This window comes from Mastigoproctus giganteus, chromosome 3 (assembly GCF_048544385.1).
Source record: "Mastigoproctus giganteus isolate SK-2022 chromosome 3, ASM4854438v1, whole genome shotgun sequence".
Taxonomy (NCBI): Eukaryota; Metazoa; Arthropoda; class Arachnida; order Uropygi; family Thelyphonidae; genus Mastigoproctus; species Mastigoproctus giganteus.
This window is the reverse complement of record NC_143577.1, coordinates 217,295,729-217,322,244: the sequence shown is the minus strand read 5'-3', so window position 1 is coordinate 217,322,244 and position 26,516 is coordinate 217,295,729. Positions and strand designations below refer to the sequence as shown.

The 26,516-nt window shown below is 35.9% G+C and overlaps 1 protein-coding gene across 7 annotated transcripts in view; it reads right to left on the bottom strand.

Annotated features, from left to right (window-relative positions):
* LOC150088719 (serine/threonine-protein phosphatase alpha-2 isoform) overlaps window positions 1-26,516 on the bottom strand; it is a 75,889-nt gene that overhangs the window by 36,859 nt on the left and 12,514 nt on the right. For 5 of the 7 annotated variants that reach the window (XM_090370871.1, XM_090370874.1, XM_090370873.1 and 2 more), the window contains exons 2-4: window positions 25,657-25,806; window positions 18,681-18,812; window positions 4,786-5,016 (exon numbers count right to left, since the gene is read on the bottom strand). In XM_090370871.1, coding sequence (XP_090226997.1) covers window positions 4,786-5,016; window positions 18,681-18,812; window positions 25,657-25,666 — 373 coding nt within the window. In that variant the 5' untranslated portion in view covers window positions 25,667-25,806. The remainder of the gene's footprint in view (window positions 1-4,785; window positions 5,017-18,680; window positions 18,813-25,656; window positions 25,807-26,516) is intronic. The other 2 variants (XM_090370870.1, XM_090370876.1) reach the window with 2 other exon arrangements.

The window sequence follows — 26,516 nt, the reverse complement described above, 5'->3', positions numbered from 1 at the left end:
GAAACTCTCCCAAAGTTGGGGGGGGGGGTAACCTGACCTTTTTTTCTTTAGAATCACTAATTGAATTAACTAATTGAATCATGAACAGAGTCATATTGGAAGTTCTGGCATTGTAAAAATGTTCGTAACGTAGTTTCACCGGTAAACTTTTTCGAAATTTGCCATGCTTCTTGTGTGGGCTTCCTTTGCCCTTTTTTTTTCTTAATAAACAATTTATCCACTAGTCCACCAGTGATTCTACAAAAAAAAGGTCAGGTTACCACCTCCACTTTGGGAGGGTTTCAATCTGCCATGAGATTCAATTTCTACTCCTGACCGATAACACCCACTGTATGTTTACTGAGCAAGCAACAATACAAATGGCGTTATGGCAAAGTACTTTTACCAGTAAATTTCATAGAACTTTTGCGTGCTTCTCGTGCAGGCTTTCTTTACCTTCGCCTTTATTTTTTCATTTATATTTTTGATATTATTATTATTCTTAGATATATCGAATGTACCAAAAAAAAAAAAATTTGACACATTTGGGGGACCTCATTACTATAAACTTCGTTATTACAAAATGTGAAGATTTAGGTCCCTTGAACTTTTTTTGTATTAAGGAGATTCGACTGTAATTGTACTCTAGCATCAGGCACTAAAGTCAAAATAAGAACAAATTAATTTTTTAAACCAAAAAAAAAAGTGCACAAAGTTTTCATTTTTACACAATTCTATGAAAAACTTGTTCCACAGTGAGCATCGCTATTGAAAATTTACTACAAGGAGCTCCACCTATGTGCAGCAAACTCACTTGTGAAAGGGTTAAAAGAGCAAATGTTTCCAATATCAAACCATTCTGAAGTTTTGTCAACATTGCAAATGAATCAAAATGCACATCTACCCTCATTGATTACCATCATCCCAGCTTTTCTTCTCCACCGAAAAGGCTAATATTTTCGTATGACTGTTCTTGGCTCCTTTACAGAATTGTGATCCTGTAGCTACAATTCTTATTTGATAGTTGACATTCAAAATTACTTTAGTTCACTTTAATTTCATCCTGGAGCAATAAACCTTATTGCTCCAGGTCCTGTTCCTAATAATCATACTTTTTAAAGCATGTTCAGATACATTAGTGCTGACTTTTACTAAATTGCTCACTTTCTGCATTTCATCTGGTGTTTACCACAGAGGAAATTTGCTCAATTCGAGGGAAAATTTCCACTGGTACTTATCACAGATCCTTAATTCCTATTTTGAAAAATCATTGAGATAAATCTAATCCTTGTAATTGCTGAGCCTCCTTGATTATTATTTCAGCCAAGAACTTTGAAACCATCTTCAGGAATTTGAAGGTATATTTCTACCTTCTTATATACGAATTTCAACTTGGTTAGTTTTAGTCTGTGAAATAGTGTGCTCTAATTTGCCTTCTTTTCCATTCTATTCATGTAAATCTGGATATAGATCATCAAACTGATTTCCTATTCTTAGATATACCTCAGACATTTGATTCTATTCACCCTGTAGTGCTTCATTCTAAGTTACTGTCTTATGAAGTGTTTTCTGCATTTACTTACTATATAATTCAGCTTATTAAATAACAGATCAGTGAATGCTGTCCTTGAAGGAGATTAATTTTTCTTTTTTACCACCCTTTTGCAGAATTGACTGTATTATATCTCTATACTCCCTGCAAACAAACCTTGTAGTCATATTCCAAAGTCATTTGATCCTGAGCACATCAAATGACATCGGAATATGACTCAGTATCAAAGGACAGCTGTTTGATGATGAATAAAATTTTTCAAAAAGGTTGTTGGTTCTATCTGATCTCATATTTTTCAATCCAGTCTTGACTCTATCTTACATTGCTTTGTCAATTGTTTTCATTGAGGCAATGTCTTTAAATACAAAAAAAGGTAAAGTTATGTCATTATTTCCAGATGTCAGCTTAAACCTCTGATACTTGTGGATTATAGCATCACCCAGAACAGGTCGGAATTGTATCAATCACTCAGAAACATGGTCTTCATCCATCAGTTCATATAAATACCATTTATCCTAAAACATTTTGACTTCTTGTTCTTATTAAATGCCCTATGTCAGCTTTCAGCAGTGAGGGCATTATTTGAATCCATTTCAGGCAACTAATTTTGTCTATTGTTCATTATTTTCCCAATTTTTTGGTCTCCTTCCCAGTAATGCCTCTTGGATCTAGTCAAATAATTCCAATCACATTCCATCTCAGATATCACAATGCCCTGTGCAGTCAGTTTTATTTACTGCTGCTTAGTTTGCATACTGCAAGAACATAAAATCTTATGTTCCTGCTATTTTATTTACAGTTTAGTTTATTTTGTTAATTCTCTTGCTCTCATCTAATAAAATAAAATTTTATTACTACAGAGCTTTGTAATTAAATATCTTAAGAGTGGTGAGATCTGATTACAGTTTATAAAACTCTGAGGTTGGAGGGAGAACAGTAAAATAAATGAAGGTGAAATTTTCATGGTATGTGATAATATTCAAACTGAAGTGGGAGAGGAATTATAGACTGAATTACAATTTCACCCATGTTTTTCCCTCCTGTATATTAATCAATGTTTTCCATTGAAAGAACAAAATCCCATTTACAGTTTTTTTTTTTTTTTTTTTATTATAGTACAATAAATTAAACTTTTCAGTTCAGCAAGCCCAACACTTCAAAATAGCCACAATTTCTCATATACCTCCAGGGACTCCACTAATAACATTAGTCCACGATGAGCAGTGTCCATTGATTAATTAATTTTTCTTTTTTACCACCCTCTCTGTCTTCTCCCCCTCAACCACCCCTTTTATCCATAGCAGCAATTTGCCTCCAATGTCACACTGCTCCAATTTGTGTAGCAGTCTTCCATGTGCAACAGTATCAAAAGCCTACCACAAACACTTTAATTCTCCAATAAGGAGAAAAAAAATTAGCTAATTTCACTCCTCCTAAAATAGTCCTGTTTTATTTCTTACAAGAGGTTGCTGTACACATGCACATCTTGAACAACACTCAGCCAAGCATGTTGCTTAAGATGAGCTTAAGCACTTATCCTTATTGGGTGGAACACTGACTTCTAACCTCACTTGGCATAAACACATGACAAATATTGCTTCCCCTGCTTAAAAAAAACCAGACTTTCTTTTTCACTCTCAGCATTACTTTTCTTCTAACCAATTTCCAATACAAATATCTCTGTACAAACCATAAATCCACCAACACCATGGCCCACTGTTCCTATAACTAGGATGATGCCCCCAGAACATCTCTTAAACTCTACTCTTATCCAAAAGAAAACAGTAAGGTGCATTCATTTCTCCTCAAGTTACAAACTTACTCCACTCCCTCTCACAGATGTTCAATTTCTGCTGCATGCCTTTCCTATAGATATTTCTATGGTTACTGTTCTTCTGAATTAGCATCATTAATTCCACTTCTTTTTTTCCAAACCCTCTCAAACACACACACACACACACACACACACACACACACACACACACACACACACACACACATAAACCAGTCAGCATCCATTCACAGTTCAGCTGAAAGCTCATCAAATTAACTTTTCTACTTCTACTTCATTCATTGATTTTACTTCTGTTCTTTGGAACAGCCACCCTTCATATGTATTTCCTGAAAATTGCAATTTACAAATATTCAAATCCGATGTCAACACATTACTGGATAATCTTTGTATTTGGAGTTACTGTAAAAAAAATATATATATATATATAATAATAATAACTAGAGGAGCTTTGCCCACTGCTTGCCAACCCCTACGTATGCGTTTCTATGTAAAATGTAGAGGTATGACGGAGTAAATCAAATCTTTTTTACATAAAAGACACACCTGTCAAAACGCACTGATTAATATCTAATCAGAAGTGATCTATGTAATTATTTAGCTGTACATTTGTAGTGACGTAATTTCCCCGCCCACTTGTACCACGTGACTCGCATCCCTTTTCTCCTGTTAGCTACCCCATCACGTGGCATTCTCAAGGTGGAATAAATATCACTATGTAATTATTTACCTGCGTTTACATAGGTCACTTAGGAAAAGGCCTTTTGCTTCGGGTTCCATAATGCATAAGGAATATTGTTGCATCCAAAAGAGTTGAACTAAAATATTTACAAATAACAAACTATATCGGGTCCCTTCATCAGCTGACATTACAATGGAACATCAAATGATGCTGGGCGTGGTCATGTATTTAACAGTGAAGCATATGCCGGAGGCAGTTGTCTTTCAATGGAAGACAACAATGTAATTATCTACATGCGCATCTGTAGTGACAATTGCCCCGCCCTCTTCTCCCATTGGCTTGAATAAATATCACCAGGAGGAAAACTTTTTTAATGTATAGAGAGATAACAAAATTAATAATTATTAAGTTTTAAAGTGCTATTTATTTCTGAAAAATGAAATTATTAATACTGTGCAAGGAAGCCTGAGGCTTATGCTGCACCAGCCAAAAAAATAAATAAAAATTCCCACATTACCCCCTGAGAGAGAGAGAGAGAGAGAGAGAGAGAGAGAGAGAGAGAGAGAGAGAGAGAGAGAGAGAGAGAGAGAGAAAGTAGAAGGGAATCACCAAGAAAGCAAGAAAGAGAAGAATGATGTTATTCAGCTCAGGACCCTGGGTTTGCCAAGCCCATACTCACCAGATGTGAGCCCCTGGGGTACAATTTGCTTAAAATTAGTTCTTAAGAATATTTTTGTTTGTAAACTGCTGTTTACAAACAAAAATATGTGCCACACTTACATTCATCATAAAATCCATATATTCTGTTAATACTAGCACATTCGTGATTTCCTCTTAAGAGGAAGAAATTTTCTGGATACTTTATCTTGTAAGCAAGAAGTAGGCAAATTGTCTCCAAGGACTGTTTCCCTCTATCTACATAATCGCCAAGGAATAAATAATTACTTTCTGGTGGGAAGCCTCCATATTCAAATAGCCTTAGCAGATCATAGTATTGCCCATGGATATCTCCTGTAAATGAATGAAATAGAAATCATGCAAGTTTAAAGGAAAATAATGAAAATAATAATAATATAATAATCAGTTCTAATAAAATATTGAGGAAAAGTAAATTACCTTTAAAATAGATTAATAATGCTAAAATTTATTTCTAATGGTAAAGAAAAAAAAGGTAAATTGCAGCTGTTATCAATCCACTGCAGAATGGAAGCCTCCTCAACGATTTGTGTTGAGGAAAATGGCCTATAATCGGCCACACTGGCCCAGTGTGGGTTGGCAGATCAACTGCATTTAGCAGTCAGGGGCTTGAATCCTGGTCTACTCAAAGAGCATGTGCTTCTGCACTCCCACTCCTGACCACTCGGCTATGGAGGAAGTCTTTATTTCTAATGACACTTTGCTGCTGCTAATTATCATTTGAAGTACTGCTAGTAACCATCTCTTTTAAGTCTAGTAATCCATTATCTATTTGTTGTCATCATATTAAATGACTTGCTGGTAATTCACTCCATGCATTACCCAACTAAGTAAGAACAACTGACCTTTTATTAGTCTGTAAACATCACAATCTTAACATACTATAGCAAGTGTTGACATTTTGATTGGTAACTGTATAAACTTACCAAATGGCACCATTGGCCTTTATTAGTGACTCATATCAACCTTTTAAGTTGTTTAAGCAACCTTCTGGCTGTGTTATATCAAGTAAATGCCCATAATATGTTTTTAAATGGAAACAAAATTTAAACCAACATACGTGAAGAACAGCATACTTTTCTTCATGTACATCAGATATAATGACATTTGTAAAAATTACTATAAACATCTTTTAGCTACTGCTAGATGACATGCATGTACAGTACATTACTGCATACAAAGTTTAATCAAAAAAAGGCCAGTTAATGTTGCAAAAAATAATTTTATTTAATGATAAATGTTCATATTGTTAAAATTCTTCAATATTAACAACATGAACTGCCCATGGATATCTCCATGTTTCCATAATCTCTTTCTGCAATGCCCTATTTGTACCATAGTGCTTGCCACTAATCAAAACACTTTGGAAGTTTTCTTTTGTGAATGCTTTTAGGCAGTCCATCATGTTTTATTGTTCCTAAATTGACTCAAATAATTTTCCTTTAATGTTCTGTTTTAATTTTGAGAATGGCCAAAAGTCACATGGTGCCAAATCAGATGAATAAGGTGGGTACATTAAATTGGAAATTTTTTTGTTAGTCAAAAATTGTTGGACAGAAGTAAGCGTAAAATTGTAGTGGAGCAAACCATTTTACTATTTTTCGGGTCATTTACGGAAGATTGTACCTCTCAACTCTTTTAAAAATTCTTGGTAGAAGGCTAACAGTGACATTTGACAGAATGAATTCTGATAATATAATCCCCCCTCATAAAAAAATGCAATCAGTATGACCTTTAAATGTGGTTAGCCACTGCATCTTTTCCCTCGCCAATCATCTCTGAAAAGCAATGAGCATTACATACACTGTGCTGCCTTTATTAGGTACACCTACCTAGTAGCATGTTGAGCTTCCTATAGCCTTCAATACAGCCTGAATTCATCTAGGCATGGGTTGAACAAGATGCTGAAAACCTGCAGGAATGAAGTAACATGCAGAGATGAGTGTGCCACGCAGTTCCTTGAGATTCAATGGAGGTGCAGCGAACAGCCCTTTCCAGCTCATCCCAAATATGTTCAATAGGATTGAGATCTGAGGACTGAGCAGGCCACTGCAACAAAGAAAAGTCATTGTCATGTTCCTGGAACCATTCCATAGTGATTCGGGCTTTGTGCACCAGCGCATTATCCTGCTGGAGGTAATCATCTGACTGAGGATAAACTGTCAACATGAACGGGTGCAGTTGGTCAGCAACGACGTGGCATTCAGACGTGAATCTATGGGTATCAATGGACCCAACGTGTGCTGCCAAGAAAACATTCCACAAACCATAACACTGCCCCCACCACCTTGCACTGTAATCGTCAGACATTACGGGTCCACGGATTCATGTTGTTTTCGCCACATTCTGTGGCCTTCCATCAACATGATACACCAGGAACTTCGACTCATCAGACCAAGCAACTGTTTTCCAATCCTCGATAATGCAGTGCCGGCGTTGCTGTGCCCACAGGAGGCATGCTCCCTTGTTCTTCATTGATAACAAGGGTACGCAATGTGACCGTCGGCTGTTGTAGCCCATTCGCAACAAAATGCGACTAGTGGTCCTTTGCGATATTTTATGTGCACCAAGGTTGTATTCTGACGTGATGTGCGACATTGTGGCCCATCTGTTTGCTTGCACAATTCTAGCCACCCTCCACTGACCTCTCTCATCAACAAGCGATTTTCTTTCACAGAAGTGCCGTTGAAAGGATGTTTTCTGTTCATTGCACCATCTCAATACACCCTTGAAACTGTGGTGCGTGAAAATTTCAGGAGAACTGCTGTTTCAGAGATACTTTGTCCAGCACATCTTGCACCTACTACTATTCCATGTTCGAAGTCTGTTAGATCACTCCTTTTCCCCATTCTTACTACGGTTTGTATGCTTAACTGATACTAGAAAGGTTGTTCTGCTGCATTTATATCCACAACTGTGGTCATATGACTTGTAACATTGTGGGACAAACCATTTGTGTGCACAGAAGGGATGTACCTAATAAAGTGGCAGCACAGTGTATGTTTCTGCAGTGGACTTTTCAAATTTACAAGTTTAAGTTTTGAACAATGCTCACTCATTGTTCAAATTTCATAAATTTTAGCACACGTGATAAAGGAGAAAAACAAATGCTCACTCAAAGCAGCTTTCCATTAGACTGACACATAAGAACAAGTTAGTATGTTCATGTTCAACAAACATTGTAAGCCCCCACTCACCTTTTAGCTAACATTATGCATTCAAGAATTGATCATTTGCAAACTTTTTTTATCAAAAACTTGTATTTGTACATGCTTAGATACATAACAGTTATGCAGAATGTTCTATTCTAAATATTAATAATGCAAAATAGCTGTTTCCTGATTCTGTATTATTGAAAGTCTCTGCATTGTTAATTAGCCTGAAATGGAGTTTGAACTGCTGCATCTTTCGTTTACTTATCGTTATTACATGCAGTAACTGATGAACTCTTTTCTTATTAATAAAATGTCAATTCTTTGTTTTACTTGCCTTGTAAATATCCTTGGCATTTTGATGGATATTCCTGTTAACTGGTTAACAATATTTACCTTGTATTGCACTCTTCATCACAAAATAATAAACTACATGCAAAGTAAAGAAAAAAGAGGGGGAAGACATAAACAGAGTGAGATATAAGTTGTAATATGAAATTGTAAATTTAATTGTGGAGTTCTGAGAAGAAAGCTATATTAATTAGTTGTATCAGGAGCTGCAGTGTTCTTTTATTGTCGACATTTACAGTCATGAATTTCAGGGACAAATGTATGAGTTTATACATTTAATGCATTTTAAATCAACTAGACTCCAGTTCAAATTTGGAATTTAAATGCGTATATATATTCTTCATGTCATTTCTGCCCATGTGCATGGGAGTTTGTGAATAACTCTCCCATTCTCTGATACACAGATTCCTACACCTACACCTTGTTGAACAGTGAATAAGAACAGTTCCCAAAGAAACTATGTGATTCAACTAATTTCAAGAAAATTTTAAAACTGCTCCCAGTGTGTCCAGGAGAGATTGCAGAGTTATATCATTACAAATTGTTGACTGAATGGGAGAGATTAGATATTAACCACCTTATCTATTACCAGCTTATTGATGCAGTCCATGAACAATTGAAGTTGAAATTCTTAGAAGGAATTCCCAGCAGACTTTCTCAGATTTTACAGATTTATAAGAAGGCCAAATCAATATAGATAGAAGCTAAGTTGTGTGGTGATTGTGCACCGCAATATCAGAGTTTGGTGCATACTGAAAGTACTGAAGTTCTTCAGTTGCAACATACATTAAAAATGATCAAGATTCAGAATAGGATACAGACTTGAAAAGTCAGTTTTACAGAGATTTATCTGCCAAAGAAGGAAGAAATTTTTTCCTACGTTAGACAGAGCTCTTAGAAATCTCCTCAAAGAGTTCCTTCTGATTTTGATCCTCAACTGCCTGCTCATATTTCCAGCAGGAAAAATAGAGCTGTAGTTTGTTATAAATGACATCATACTGGACAATACAGTACATTATACAAGTCTTCTAGACTTAATTCCAACAGTTTTTCTCAATCTTCTGAATCTGATAAGAGAGGGCAACCTTCCTCCATCTGTCTTAAGCCTGATTAGTTGCACCCCATCACACACTTATCAAATACTGGGAGTGATAGCAATAGATAGGAGAATTTGTTTTTTGATTGTCAACATTGGCAAGAAGTATCATCCAGAACACCTCGATACCGCAGCAAAGGGTCATTTCATCATATTTCTTAGACCTACTTGATGAATCTGAGAGGCAGGACTGTCAACATCTTGATAGCACCATTCATGCTAGGCCATTGTTTGGCAAGAAATTCTTGATAAAGTAGCCAATGTTCCTGTGTTCCAGATGTTGGTAGTAGTCTAAAATTGAAAGTATGCATCCTATTCCAAACTTCACATCCACAGTTTAAGTTTATCTTAGGGCATGACTTCCTTTTGGGTTCAGAGGCCACTTTTGGTTTCCAGAAAAGATGCATATCTGTCACAAGGGTGAACTACCTGGTGAAGAATTTTTTTAGCTCTCTCTCTCTCTCTCTCTCTCTCTCTCTCTCTCTCTCTAAAGAAGCTTCATTCCTTATGACACTTCTGTTGTATGCAATAGCTTATAATTAACAATACAGAATCAGGAAGAAAATGAACATTTTAAGGTGAATGTTAGAGAACCTATTCAGGAATTTACATCTGCCTGGACAAGGAAAACGTAACCAAATGTTTGAAGGATATTTATAACAAGGTGTCTGAAGTGTTCTCTGAAAAGACTGAAGCACTCAAAGAAGGAGCCAGAACACAGCATGCAGTTGACATTATGACTAGTAAACCCATCTATATCACAAAATACAAAACTCTGTTGAAATTTAAAGAGTGTCTTCATTTACTACAAGGGTATGAAGCTGGAGTCGCTGAGCCCATGGAATAGTCCTTTCATGATGGATGAGAAGGGTAATGGGGAGCTGAGATGTGTCTTGGATCTAAGAGACATCAATAAAGTCACAGTTAATTTTCCATTGATAATACAGAATATGAAAGATAAAAAAACAAGTGTATACTAAAAGGGGCATTATAAGTATAGGAGTTTAACATATGTGTTTCACTTCTGCCTGGAAAAAAGGAGCATTAGTTGCTGACTTCTTGTTCAGAGCACAGTTAGATGATAATGATGACTAACTACTTGGTAACAGAACTGATGTGCCAACCGGGCTAGCCGGTGGGTAAAGTGCCTGCCTGGCAACCCAAAGGTCGCGGGTTCGATTCCCGCCTTGGGCTTGGATCAAAGTACTGCAAAAACCTTGGGAGGTGCATTATGGCCACAGAAGCCTATGTGCCAACAACTACAAAAAAAAAAAAAAAAAAAAAAGAACTGATGTTTCATCTACTACACAAAGCAATTCTGCTCCTCACCTCAAGCTTAAGTAACCTTCTTCTGTTAGTGATGATGTGAACATTAGTCCTAGTCAGACTGTTCAGCACATCTCTGATGCTAATGTAGTTTCACAAGGCAATATTAGCTACAGTTGTAATTTGAGAAACAGACAAAGTTTAAGGAATCCTGTATGTTTTTGTTGTGAGAAGCACAAGAAATGAGCTAAATGAGTTATTCTAATTCTAGTAGAAATATTGTTGTTTAATACAGTAACTATGATTTCTTTAAGTAATCCTGTTTTTTTTGTTAAACAATGTTATCCTGTACAGAGTTAAATTAATCAAACATATGATGCTTTCTTGCATCACATGCCTCCATTACTACTAATACTATGATTCAGATTTATATTAAAAATTTTTTTTTTTTTTTTTTTTTTTGGTAGAATGTATGATAATACATAGAATGTTCCATTCTAAATATTTATATAATTAAAAATACAAAACAACTGTTTCCTGATTCTGTATTACCGAAAGTCTCTGAATTGTTAATTAGCCTAAAGTCATATTATTTAAATGGACATTGAACTGTTGAAATTCTCATTTAGTTGTTATTAAATGCAGAACTGTTGAGCTCTTTTCTTATTAATAAAATGTCAATTGATTGTTTTACTTGCCTTGTAAATATCCTTGGCACCTTGATGTATATTCCTGTTATAACTGGCTAACAATATTTATCTTGTATCACACTTTTGATCACAAAATAATAAGCTCTTCATCCTTTGTAAGTCATCATCATGCTAATTTCTTTGTCTTGGTGCTAAAAGACTAAGTTACTGAACTAATGACTAAGTTACTTGAAGGAGGAGTGCAGAGGAATAGTAAGGTTTTAATTGTGATAAATAAGTAGCTTGAAGGTTCTAATGTTGGGCATATATCTTTTTTGTGTTTAGTTAAGGAAGTTTTACTTTTTAGCAAGGATATAACTAATTTAGCATTGCAATTTCCACAGTATAGCATAATGCATATCTTGAACTTGATAGCATAAAGTATAAAGTAAAACTAGATAGCATAATATGTATCACTGCATTCAGGAATCTTTTAGCTCAGTGTAGTATTGTCAATTAATTAAATTTATTAATCTTACTAATTTTTATTATTCATCAATTAAATTGTATTTAAATGGAAATCATGCCCCAGACTAGAGCAGCAAAGCAATGGGCACAAAGTAGCAGAAGTGCAGTGGCTTGGGGGAGAACCGAAGGGGGCAATTCTGGAATGTGCAACTTGTGAAATGTTTGCAGATCTTTGCATATACAAAAGCATTCAAGAAGGATGCTTTTGTGTATGCTAGGTGTAAAGAGTGTGAAGAAATTAGGTGCCAACTTAGTATTCTGATGGGAATTTATGAGAGTTTGAAGAATATGGTATATGCCCTCGAAGGAATTAAAATCAAGGGCCTGTCAAGCTCTCAGCTGCCCAACTCCCAGAGCTCACTCTTATGCATAAAACAACACAGTGGCAAAGAGATCTGATGACTTACTTAACAGGTACAGGGAAACATTGGCAAAAAGTCAGAAGTTAGGATTCAATTTAAAAGTGTCTGACATCCAGCCCAGACAGGAGGGGGAGGGAGTATATGATGGGAGCCTTGTTGTTGCTATTTGGTTTTTAGGAGCATTAGCAACTAGGGTCATATTGCTCCGGGGATATGAGGTGGTCATTCCCTGACCTTTCCGCATCCTCTGTATTTGGTGGTCACGGGCTCGAACCCGTGACCACCAAATACAGAGGATGCGGAAAGGTCAGGGAATGACCACCTCATATCCCCGGAGCAATATGACCTTAGTTGCTAATGCTCCTAAAAACCAAATAACAGAGAGCCTTGTAAATCAATTCGGCCCTGGAAAGAGAGAGAAAGTACAAGGCTCATGAGGTAGAATTTTTCTTAGCATGGCCTATGCTTACTTACAGGAGAAAATGTTTTTAAAGGGATGGGATACACTTGAATAGAAGGGGTGTAAGAATATTTGCTAATGCTATCGAGGCAGTGATAGGTGGGGTGGAAAACTGCTAGCTTGGGAGGATACACAGACTAATAGTTTTAACTAGAGCCGCAAGCAGAGGTGAAAGTGATTCTTGCATTGCTACATCCAGCAGCCTGAAAAGTAAGGTGTCTGAGATTTCAGGCCCTTCTGTGGGTCATCATGAAACAAATGAATACACATGTTAGGGTAACTTGGGGTAAGAACACGTGCATGTTGGGCCACTTGATGTCTATAGGTTAGATGTTGAGGACCCTGCTCAGACTGCAGACAAATTGAACATGTATTTTGCATCTACATTCACACATGAGGAATTCTTTAGGAAAGGGGATGCCAAAAGATTATTAAACTCTAAAGAGGAGCTAAATGACTTTATGATAACTGAAAGGAAAGTGGAGGAAAAATTGTTGAGGATGGACATAAAAAAGGCACCTGGGCCAGATGGAATCTATCCAATTATATTAAGGAAGGCAGCAAAGGAGGTAAGCAAACCCTTAGCCATAATTATGAGAGCATCCTTGGATTCAGGAAATGTCCATATGTACTGGAAATGTGCGAATATATTCCCAATTCATAAAGAGGGATAAAAAGGAGATATGAGTAATTACAGACCTATTAGTTTAATGTCTGTTCCAGTGAAAATAATGGAATCACTGGTTAAAGAAGTAATGCAGCACCATTTAGACTTGCAATTATACCTCAATCACAGCATGGATCTGTCAAGCAGCAGCCTTGTCTAACCAATCTGATAGGTCACTATGATGCAGTGATCAAGGAACTGTATGTAAAAATTATTTTACCATCATATAGTCATAAAAGACTGCTGGAAAAACTGGAACAATGTGGCAATAAAAGCGAGTTACTGCTATGGATAAAGGGATGATTAAGTGGAAGAAGAGAGAGAGCAGTTATCAATGGGCACTGCTCTTCATGGACTAATGCTATTAGTGCAGTTTCCCAGGGTTCAGTGCTGGGTCCATTGTTGTGTTCAATATTTATCAATGATATTGATGAAGGTATATCAGGCTTAATATCTAAGTTTGCAAATGATACAAAGGTTGGTAGGATGGTTAATGACCGTCATCAGAGTGAGCTAAAAAAATTGGGTCGATGGGCTGAGAAATGGTAGTTGAAGTTTGATATTGACAAATGCAAGGTGCTGCAAATTGACAGCATCAACCCCAGAGTAACTTTTCAACTGTGTGGTTCTACACTCAGGAGAGTAGAGAATGAAAAAGACTTGGGGGTAATTATGTAGTCAAACATGAAATTCTCTGAGTAGTGCAGAAATGCTGTTAGGACAGCTCACATGGTTTTGTCAATGATATACAGAAAGTTTTCTGGCAGGGATAAGGAGGTGATTATCCCTTTGTATAAGGCCATGGTTAGGGCCACAACTTGAGTACTGTATACAGGTATTGAAGCCTCACCAGGAAGGATGTAGATCTGCTGGAATGGGTGCAGAGAAGGGCAACCAAATTGGTGAAGGGAACAAAAGGGTGCTCTTACCTAGAAAGGCTTGTTCTGCAAATTGCAGCGTCTCGAGACAAGACACCTGCGAGGAGATCTGATTGAGGTGTTTAAAGCCGTGAATGGATTGAGTAAGCTGAATGGTATTCTTCCACTTGTTGAGACTACACACGAGGGGTCATAAATTCAAGTTATGGAAGGATGGTTGCAGGATAGATGTGTGGAAGTTTGCTTTCAGCCAGTGGGTGATTGATTGTTGGAACAGGCTTCCATCTGTTGTGGAAGTGGATGGGTTAAATAAATTCAAGGAAGAACTACACAAATTCTTGGAGGGTACAGTATGGATGGGTGAACTGTTTTTTTTTTTTTTTTTGGCTGATGTTATATAAGCTTACGTTCTTGCATAATTTGCCATTACTACTACTCTACCACTACTAATACTGAAGTCCAGTAACCAGTCATTTAATGAACTGAAGTTCTTCAGTTGCACCATACATTAAAAGAGAAACTCAAAAGAAGTTTTACAGAGAGGATGACCAGCTGGAGAAGTCTCAAGAATAAATTTTTATCTTATTTTAGACAGAGCTCCTAGAACTCCCCCTCAAACAGTTCATTCTAATGTTGATGCTCAACCTCAAGTGTCTGCTCCTATATCCAGTAGGAGAAACAGGGATATAATTTGTTATAAATGCAGACATATTGGACATTACAGTCAATTTGCCAATTTATTAGAAATATCCTGAAGATTTTTATTATTAATTTCTTAAATTTATGATCATTCTTTTTTGAACAACATTCGTATTCTCTCTCTCTCTCTCTCTCTCTCTCTCTCTCTCTCTCTCTCTCTCTCTCTCTCTCTCTCTCTCTCTCTCTGTGTGTGTTAGGCGAAGAATTATTTATAAATTTTAAAATCATAGATAACTTAAGGTTATTAGCATTAGAAGAGGCATTTGATGCAAGATAGCAAGCTTATGCAGCATCAGCCAAAAAAAAAACACACTTCCACTTCACCCCTCTGTTCGTTCGAAATACCTGTCCAGCTGAGGCTTAAACTTATTTAGGCTATCAACTTCCACGACAAGGGATGGCAGTCTGTTCCACCAACCAACCACCCGCTGGCTACAGACAAATTTCCGCACGTCTATCCTACATCTGTCTTTCCTCAATTTGAATTTATGCCCTCTCAGGTGATTATTCTGAGCAAGAATCCTTTCAGCATTGAGCATGCTCAAACCATTCAAGGCTTTATACACCTCTATCAGATCACCTCACTGGTGCCTAGTCTCCAGACATTGTAATTTGCAAAACTTAAGCCTTTCTTCGTAAGAGCAACCCTTTGTTCCATTCACTAATCTTGTTGCCCTTCTCTGTACTCATTCTAGCAGCTCTACATCCTTCTTGAAATGAGGCCTCCAGACCTGTATACAGTACTCTAGGTGTGGCCTGACCATTGCCTTATACAAGGGAATAATCACCTCCTTATCCCTGCTAGAAAAAGTCCTATATATCATTGACAATACACCATGAGCTACTCTTGCAGCCCGTCTGCACTGCTCAGAAAACTTCATATCTGCCTGCACAACCACCCCCAGGTCCCTTTCATTCTCTACCATTGTCAGTGTAGTACCATAGAGTTGATACGTTGCTCTGGGGTTGCTGTTTCCCATATGTAGTACTTTACATTTGTCAATGTTAAACTTCATTTGCCACCTCTCAGCCCATCTGCTCAACCTTTCCAGATCCTGTTGCAGCAGCATAGTGTCAGTAGCGTTCTTGACAACCCTGCCAACCTTCGTATCGTCTGCAAACTTGGACATTAAGCTTGATATACCATCATCAATATCGTTTAGTATTAGTATTAGTAATGGCCGCATGGTGCAAGAAAGCCTATGGCTTATGCTGCACCAGCCAAAAAAAAAAAAAAAATTCGAACAAAACAATGACAAAAACAAAAAAAAATAATAATAATAATTAATAAAAAATAAAAAAAAGGAGATTAAACCTATCATCCTATGCGCTTCCCTTACCCGAAAGTACTATCTAGACGACCTTTGAATTTCCCCAAACTGTCTGCTTCTACCACCCATGAAGGCAACTTATTCCAGTAATTTATAACTCGATGGCTAAAATAAAACTTCCTGCAGTCCAATCTAAACATTTCCCCCCGTAACCTGAATTTATGTCCCCTAGTTCTAGCATCATTTATAACCTTGAAAATTTCGTCCTCATTCATTTTACTGATGCCTCTCAGAGCCTTAAACACCTCAATCAAATCTCCTCTACAGTGTCTAGTTTCCAAACTCTGCAACCCACATATTCAAAGACTTTCTTCATAAGGACGCCCTTTTGCCAATCTCACCAGGCGAGTTACCCGTCTTTGCACCATTTCAAGGAGCTCGATATCTTTCTTTAGGTGCGGTCTCCATACTTGAACACAGTATTCCAAGTGTGGTCTAACATAAGCCTTATATAATGGGATTATCACATCCCTATCTCTACTTGCAAAAGTTCGATAGATCATCGATAGGACACCATGGGCCTTCCTTGCAACTTGTTTACAATGCTCAGAGAATTTCATGTCTGACCATATCGTAACACCCAAGTCCCTTTCCTCCAGTACTGGGTTTAGTTGAACTCCACCAAATGAATAAGTTATTTTGGGATTACTGTTTCCCAGGTGTAATACCTTACACTTTGTTGGATTAAAGCATAGCTGCCATTTTTCTGACCATTCCTGAAGTCTATCTAGGTCTCTCTGAAGAAGCTCAGCTTGACAGTGATCATTAACTACTCTACCAATTTTAACATCATCTGCAAATTTAGATATCACGCCCTCTATCCCTTCATCAATGTCGTTTATGAAAATTAAAAACAACAGTGGTCCTAATACTGATCCTTGGGGAACCCCACTTCTTACATCAACCCAATCTGAGGAATAGCCATTTATCACAACAACCTCTGCCTCCTGCCCTGAAGCCATCCATCTAAGGATTTTCCCAGTGATTCAAACCTGTTCCAGCTTATAAAGCAACCGCTCATGTGGGACTGAGTCAAAAGCTTTGCTGAAATCTAAATAAACAATGTCGAAATTATTCCCTAAATCCAGCTCGTGAGTGACCCTTTCGAAATAGCGAACCAGATTTTTTAAACATGATTTTCCTTTACAAAACCACGCTGAGTATCCTTGAGAATTTCAATTCGATCCAAATGATTCTGAATTCCACCCTTGATCATTGCCTCCATGATTTTCCGTACTACTGAAGTCAGACTGACAGGTCGATAATTTATAAATACAGAAAACAATAATGGACCCAACACTGAACCCTGAGGGGCTCCACTAATAACATTAGTCCACGATAAGCAGTGTCAATTAATTACCACTCTGTCTTCTGCCACTCAACCATCCCTTTACCCATAGCAATAATTTGCCACCAATGCCACACTGCTCCAATTTGTGCAGCAGTCTTCCCTGTGCAACAGTATCAAAAGCCTTTCTAAGATCCAAATATAATATCAAAGTTATTCCCTGCATCCAGTTCTTTTGTGGCTGCATCATAGTCAATCAAATTGGTCAGGCAAGACTTCCCCTTAACAAAACCATGCTGTGTCCGAACTATAACTGAAGTCTTGTCTAAATGATCCTACAGTGCTTCTTTAACCAGTGCCTCCATTAATTTTCCTGGAACAGAAGTTAAACTCACAGGTCTATAATTACTTGTGTCAGCCTTTGATCCTGCTTTGTGAATTGGGGTCACATTTGCACATCTCCAGTCTGTGGGTACCTCCCCTGAGTCCAAGGAAGCTCTCATAATTATGGCTAAGGGTTTGCTTACTTCCTTTGTTGCCTCCTTTAATATAACTGGATAGATCCCATCCACCCCAGGTGCCTTTTCTTGTGTTTATCTTCAACAATTTCTCCTCCACTTTACTCTCAGTTATTACAAGATTATCTATCTTACTGCCCGAGTTGAATACACCTCTGGCATTCCCCTCCCTGAATAACTCCCTCATGTGTGAATGTCGATGCAAAATATTCATTTATTTTGTTAGCTACCTGAGCAGGATCATCAATAATATCAACAACCTGAGCAGGTTATTAATAATATCAGAACAGATTAATGCCATCTATGTGAAAGATTATACATTACATCGGTCTGTATTAATTTGATATGTTCTAGATATATTAAAAGGTTGATATAGTAGAATTAGGTAGTGTAAAAACATCGGATTAGAAATGAGGTAACAAGCTGAGTAAGTTAAGGTGCAGTCTGAGAATGACCTGTAAGTCAAAACAGCCCAAGTAACGTGCAAAGGCCAAGGCCAGCACTGTGGCAAAACCTAAGTACATTATATATACAATATAAGGTGAAAGTAAAGCATAATGAGATAAAAGTAGTAATAGTAGTAGCATAAAATGTAATGAACTAAAAAACATAAATTGAAATATAATAGGGCAAAATTATAAAATGTGTTAATTATGGGTTAGTAGATATAGATATAGAGAGAGAGAGATTCCCCTCCCCCATCACATAATTATTTTGCAATGATCTTCTTCAATGTATAAAAATTGTTACTTACCACATATTTTGAGGGGAGCTTCCAGTTCTAGAAGAACTGGTTGACTTAAAAAGATCTGACGAGCTTTGTGACATAGTGAATGAATTTCCTCTTCTTTTAGTGAAACATTCCTTTGTGGACAAGAATGTTGGACTGCAAAAGAAATAAGTGAAAATGTATGTAAGATTAATACATTTAACCCATTTTGGACATGCAATGCAAATTTTCTTCATAACCATTTTGGCTACTTCTGTACTAAACTATTAAAAAAATGACATTTCTGTTGGTTAATGCTAATTCAAGGTACTTCAATGAAGATCACAACATGCATTCAATCATCTTACTATTGTTCTTGTGTGTAAAATACTGGAAAATGCATGAGCACTCTCTTGTTTGAAGTGGTACGGCTGTTTGCTTTAAAATTTTGGAAAATTTTCATAAAAAGAGATGTTTCTTTATTTTAAAAAAATACTATTGTCTTTTCAACATTTTGAAGATTCCATTTGTGCATGCAGCAGTGTGTTTTATAAATAAAAATTATGAAAATATTGCTTTTAGTACTAATTGTGTGAAAGGAGGAAATTGCTTTTAGTGTTTTATATATCCAAATTACAAAAATATTGCTTTTATATATTGCTATAATTTTAAACATGTGGCCATTTAGGATGCTAAATGACCAAATGTTTCTCAGATTTCTTCTCAGATTGCTGGAATTGCTTCAATGATTTTTACATTTCACATCGTGCATGCTTTTGATATTTATGTTTATTATGTTTATCTAAATCTATGGTGATTTTTTGTAATTTAAGCTGTCAAGTTCATTACAGTCTGGCAGCCTGTTTTTAGAACTTGCTGCCAGAGGACATGACAGTGATGAAGAGAATCTGCTTCCTCCGTGTAAATATTTTGGTCAATTGGATAACAGCAGTGATGATGAGAAAGATGAACCAGTAGCAATGAAAAAGAATAGAGCTGGCTTTGTGCAGAACACAAAAAAAAAAAAAAAAAAAATGTAGAAGACTATAGTAGGACAACTCAGCAAAAGATATTCAACTGTGGCAAAACAAATTGCCAAATGACAACCAGTTGAAATTGCCTGTCCAATAAATTCAGGTATTTTTTTTATGATAATTTACTGGGTTAGATTGTTTAGCAAAATAACCTGTATAGTAGTCAGTAAAATGTAAACCATTCTCTGCAATTAATCGCAAAAAAAAAACTAGAGCAATTTCTGGGTACTCATATGTATGTCAGTGAATAGCCTTCCAGTCATGTATGCATTGATCAGCAGTGAGCAGATTACAGCAGGGTTGCAGATGGAATGACAAGAGATCAATGAGAAGAGATCAAAAAGTACATCCACTTTGACAACAATGATAACCAGCAAGATAAGAATAACACAAATAAAAATAGGCTCTTCAAAATCAGATCTTTCTTTGACTCTCTAAATTCCAAGCCTTTAATAAAAAAAATGTTTTTCAAAAATCTACGTAACAAGTAGATGGTGCCTTTCTAGGGCTAATCTACTATAAAACAGTAGATCAACAGAAATCCTTAAGGGGTATACAAAGTGTTTATATTGATGCAAATGTGATAAAGTAGAATTATCCAAACTTTTCAAATTTACACTGGTAAAATAGAAATCATCCCTGGTGAACCTGGCATTGGAGCAAGTGGAAATATTATTCTGAAACTATCAGAAATTGTTCAGAATTATATATCAATCACTTATCACTTGTTATTCTTTGACAACTGCTTTTCACAATTATTTGTTCACCTCACAAAAAAGAAAAATGGCTCTTGGTACTGTTCAACAAAATCACTTACAGGAATGGAATTGCAACCAGGAAAAAGGGGAAGTACTTTTAAGGAGAAATGAAATGTGTGAGCAATACAAAGGTCAGAAACATGAAATGGATAGAAAACAGAGGCATAACTGATGTTAGTACATTTGCCACTGGCCACCCTACTACTGTTGTTAAAAGGTGGGGCAGGACCCTGAAAAGTGCTTGTAGAATACTCTTGCATAATAATGCAGGAATATTATCCTCTACAAGGTTATGAAAGGTGTTGACACACTAGATGCACTAATAGATGCAAAAATGACTTAATAGCTTATTACCACACAGAAGTGAGTTTAAAGAAATTGTTGTTGTTGTTTGGTTTTTAGGAGCATTAGCAACTGAGGCCATATTGCTCCAGGAATATGCGGTGGTTATTCCCTGACCTTTCCGCATCCTCCGTATTTGGTGGTGGCGGGCTTGAACCCCGGTCTAATCAAGAAGCGTGTGCTATGCACTGCTGCTCCTTCCCACCTGGCTACGGAGGTGCCCGTTTAAAGAAATATTACTGCGAGCTATTTTTCATTTTGTTGACCTAGTGTTTTTTAATACTTTGCTCTTTTATTGCCATGATTGTGAATCACTGGACATACCAAGGAAAAGGCAGAATGATCTTCACTTCAACAGCAGCAAAATTTTGCATGGTATGAAAACATATGCAAAAGAGAGATCACTCATTACCAATGTCCAAAGGGAATTCAAAATGAAAAACACTGTGGTTCAATAAAGGACAAGTTCAAGACAAGAATGAATGGAGTTGGCCACTGGCCCACAGTTCAGGCTTCAAAGCAGTAGTGCAGGAGGCCATGATGCAAAGAGCAGACTGTCTTCAAGTGCTCAAAATGTAATGTCCACCTGAATAAGAAGAAAATTGCTTTTCTTGGCTTCAACTAGTGTTGGATTAATGTCAGAACTGTTGTTTTATAAAAGTGCCTATTATTGAAAATTTGCACCCAAACCAGAAATTAAGTTAAGAAAATATATATTTGGTATATTCTCACTCTGTACCCATTTTTCTATACAGAGTGACATAAATCCTGAGTAATAATTTGCTGTACTGTATTCCCAAAATGACTCTACAATTCTTTTGATATAATATATATTTGATCAACTGTTGCTCAACTGTAACAGTTGACCAAATACTATATCTAAATTCAACTTGTTCTTCACTAATGTTTTCTTTATTAAGTTCTATTAGAAAGTTTATGAAGAACTTATTCATTTTGATGAATGAATAATTTTTTTCAGCTTAATGTTATTGTTCTTTGGATTTTTACAGCAATCAATTCACAAGTATGGACAAGTAAGATATAAGCAACATTTTCCATTCATTTTATTGCCAATTATTAAAGATTTAATGAAGGGAATAAAATTTTTATTAAAGACATAACCAACATTAAATTACGAGAGTTAATCTCTTATCATTTACTATAGATTATCAGAGGTTAATTGTTCAGTTAGCATTTAGTAACTGCCAAGCAAGTATATGGTCTAATTTTGGGAGTTTGCACAAACACTAAAAAGTAAATATCTCCTGACATGCAGGGAAGGACCTCTATATAATGTGCCCTCTCAAATTATGCCAACTGTATGTATTGTAATGGAATTTTTATCCTATAAACAGGTAATTCCAGTTTGCAATATGTCTCCCATTCTAAATAAGAGGAATACTGCTGCTTATGCAGAAGTATTCCTCTGATTTAGAAAGTTGAAAATTTTGAATAATTGAAGAACTTAAAAAAATTAGCACTGACTTTTTTAATAAAAAATTTTTTAAATGAAAAAGCAAATTTCTTATTTAATGTAATCATCCTTCAAATAGTGCAAACTTGAACAGAAAAAAAAAAATACAAAAATAACAGCCAACTCACATCTACATAATAAATACTGAATGTAGCTATGTGTTTAGTACAATTGCTGAGAGATTTAAAATTACCTGGAACTTCTACTAGATATTAATTAAATGTTAACAAAAATGAAAAACTGTTTCTGAATGCGATTGCTGCAATAAAAAAACATTCTATTCTGATGTGAAACATTCTCAGCTGAGAATGTTAGACATCAGAATAGAATGTTCTTCGTGTTGCGATATCTCAACACACTCTAAAGACCTTTCAAGTTCCTAAGTTTTTTTAACCAAACTTGCATGCTGGTTTGTTCTATGCAACCAAAAAAAATTTAAATAACAAACTTTAAAATTAAAATATCAATTAGAATCATGTCAGCATGAATTTCAGTGTGTCGGTACAGTATTCTGTTTCAATCACCCCAGAGGTTCACATCTGGCGAGTAATGGATATCATCATTCTTCCCTTTCTTGGTGATTCCCTTCTATTTGTAACTCACTCTAATTCTCTCTCTCTCCTTTCACCATATGGCTAATAATAATAATAGGTTGCATTAGTGCTGTTTTTTTTTTTCTTTTTTTAACTAAAATACCTGTGGTAAATATTTTGCCAAAACTGTTTCTGAGAAGAAGTAAAGGCTAATATCGAAGTGACCTCTCCCTTGGTTCCCTTCGCTGCTAGCTAAGGTGTCAACGGGACGGTCTCTGATAACAAGATGGCTAAAAACGAAATCTGAGATAATTTTTTTGTGTGTATAACTATATCCTCCTTTAAAAAAATAATTATTGCACAAAAATTATCTGGACCTGGAAACTGCTATGTAAAGTTGTCCATGAGCAAAAATGCCAACTTCATTCGTCTGACCCTCAGATTTGTTGATTGTGATGACAAATGCTAAGAAATTGTCTTCTGTTCAAAGTAAATGGCAAGTTAGTTTCACTGGAAACTAAATCAATTCTCAGGATTTTAAAATCACTCTGAAAATTTTTTAGAATTTTTGAAAAATTTTCTTTGGAAATTTATTTTATTTCAATTTTACTACTAAATAAAACCAACTGCAAAAGAAATCAGGTCAAAAATTTTAGTCTTTGGTTATTTGTGTTCAAAGAGCATCACAGACAGTGGGAAGGACAAAAGCGAATTATATACAAGGGGGTATCAAAAAGTTCATACCCTTACATAGGAATAATAGCCCTAGAAAGGTGAAACTTCACAGGAACTTTAATCCTGTTCTATGTACTCTCCATGTATAGTAACACATTTCTCTCATCAATGGATCAGTTGTTTCATGCCTTTACGATTCCACTTCATTGATGACTTTCTGAGATGACTTCCCTCCACTGCTTTGACGTGTCTTTAGTATCAGGATCATACTGGTACACCCAGCATTCGTCATTAATCAATCAAAAAAAGTTCTCAACATCTGCATTACACAAATCCAACAGTTGGCAAGAACACTGCATTCGACATTGCTTCTGCAAAGGCATCAGCAATCTTGGAACCCATTGTGCGGAGACCTTAGACATGCGCAGATGGTAATGTAAAATGCTGTGGGAAGACCCATAATTAATTCCCACTGCATTTGCAATGAAATGAATTGTCACATGTCTGTCACTAAGCACCAGTTGTTCAACCTTTGCAGCTGTCTCACTGTCTGTGGATGTTGATGGCCTTCTTTCTCTTGGCTCGTCAAAGGCACTTGTATGACCATACTGGAACTCCCATTTCCACTTTTTTAGTGTCATAGGATGGACAATTCTGCCCATACACAGCTTTCATTTCTTCGTCAATTTCCTGAGCTTTCTTGTCCTGCAAATGCAGGAACTTGATCACTGCTCGATACTCCACTTTGTCAACTATAGCGTCCTTCCTCAGATTCCAGGCTCTGCCTCTGGTGTATGATCACCTACGGGAATGAAATTTCACATATTAGTTATTGAATACATAGACAACTTATATTAAAAATGGCATTTTCCTACTGATGTTTTATCTAGGTCAGGATACAAACTTTTTGATACCCCCTCGTAGGTAATTGGAGAAGCACAGCCATTAAAAAAAAAATCTTTTATCTCCATTGCATTACATGTAGCATCCAGAAAGATTCCATGCTGGTGTACAAAATACCATGTGTCCACTTGTATATTGATGTTTGTTTAAAATTAAGTTTCAGTTTTATCTGTATTGCTACTCACGGTAGAAATGAAGTATCAGTTAAATGTTTTTTTTTAGATAACACTACTCAACACTACTGCTGTTAATATTTTTCATTCTTTTATATAAAGTTAGAGTAAAGAACAACATAAAATAATAGCAATAATAAATGGAGCAAAGACTAGCATTAAATAATGTCTAATTTTAAACTATTTCTTGCATTTCCTAAAAATACAGAGTGTTGAAACATAATACAACAGCACACCCATTACAGCAAGGACTCACAAAGTGTGGCCTGCAAGCTTTTTGTATACAGCCCGCTGATGTTTTCATATCGAAATTTATTGAGGTGTTGTTTTCTAATATGTATGTTGTGCAATGCATACATATACATGTATATATATCAGTGATATCACAGCATTAACCCTACATATAGCCCACCCACAATTTCTATCATCATATTTTCATCAATACTAGACCAATGACGAAAAAGTTTGAGAACTGCTGTATTGGAGGATTCAAAAAATTAGAATTTTCATGCTTTTTTTTTGATTTTGTTGCCCCCTGACCAAAAGATTCAACCTCGTTTGAGATTGCAAACTGCTTAAAGATTTTTTTGGTTTTTTTTTTTTTTCTTTCTCTCCAACAAAGTAAGACATATTTTTATTTATCATGGATGTAAACCGCATTAGAAAATATTGCTATTTCTGTATTTTTTGTTTGTGTGTTATAAAATATGAGAGCAATGTAGAATTTCATTAATTGCTACAACAAAAAATTTCTGCTTCAATGTCAGATTTTTCCCATGCATCCCTCGGCATCCATTAATGGTAAATATAATCACAGGTTTGAAACTGCTCTTCTTTTGGAACAGTATTGATAGCTGTAATTTCTATCTCTAAATCTTAATTTAATGAAAGCAACGTGCAAGGCCTACATACATAATGCATTCCTATTAATGTTTTTAATCTTGATTTCACACTGCTGTTCACAAGAAATATGCTACTATAACATGCAAGGCAGCCACACAAACACACACATATTTAAATTAGTGCAGGCAGTCATGCACTAAAGCTGAAAAAAATTTAGTAAAATAAAAATAAGCAAATCATTAAGATATGCGTTAGCTTACAGACTTTAGTAAGTAGGCAAGCTTACATGATATCATGTACAGTCACTCAGAGTTCCAGATTGTATGGTTGGCTCAAACTGACAAGGTGTGACATCCAGAAAGTTACATGCAATAGTAAAATGGGTACTCCCATGCTTCAGATGACTACTGCCTGATGTCTGCTTTGAAGGTGATGACTAGAAGGAGATTCAACAGTTGCGTGAACATAACACTGTAATCTGACAGAAATAATGTCATATAAGAATCATCACTGTTGAAGTAATTATTTTGCGAATTCTTTTGATTTTTGCCAGGTCTGCAGAAAACGGCAAATTTTTAATACACATATTCAAGGTCTACAGATATTCCAAAAAACAGAAGATAATCTTGACAGTTTAAGGCCCTCTTTTAAGAAAAAAAATTTACTGACTATGTTTTAATTGCCTAATTTATATTCTTAAATTACAATTTTGCATTTAAAAGTCTTTCCATGACTATATGCATAATACTCGTGTGCAGAGAAACAACAGTCGACGTTCAGGAGATTTTTAATTAAATAATTTTAGGTTGAAAATGTTACACAAACACACATCTCATTCTCAATTGTAACAGGCCAGCATACATGCTTAACTTTAAATGTACTGAAAAGCTGATAAATGAAAACAAAAAAACTCAAATTCATATGTGTTTTTGTTTTTAACAAGATACAGTACGTAATGGAAATAGGTGACAGTAATTTTTTGTTACACATCATATATAACTAGAGTAAATTGCATATAAATACTGTCAGGATGCTATATTTCAGTTATGCTAAGTACTGCTCAAAACTGCTGGCACCATTCTCAATATACACAACTTTGCATATTTCATAATACTTTATGTTTTGAATATGTTGAGAAAATCAATG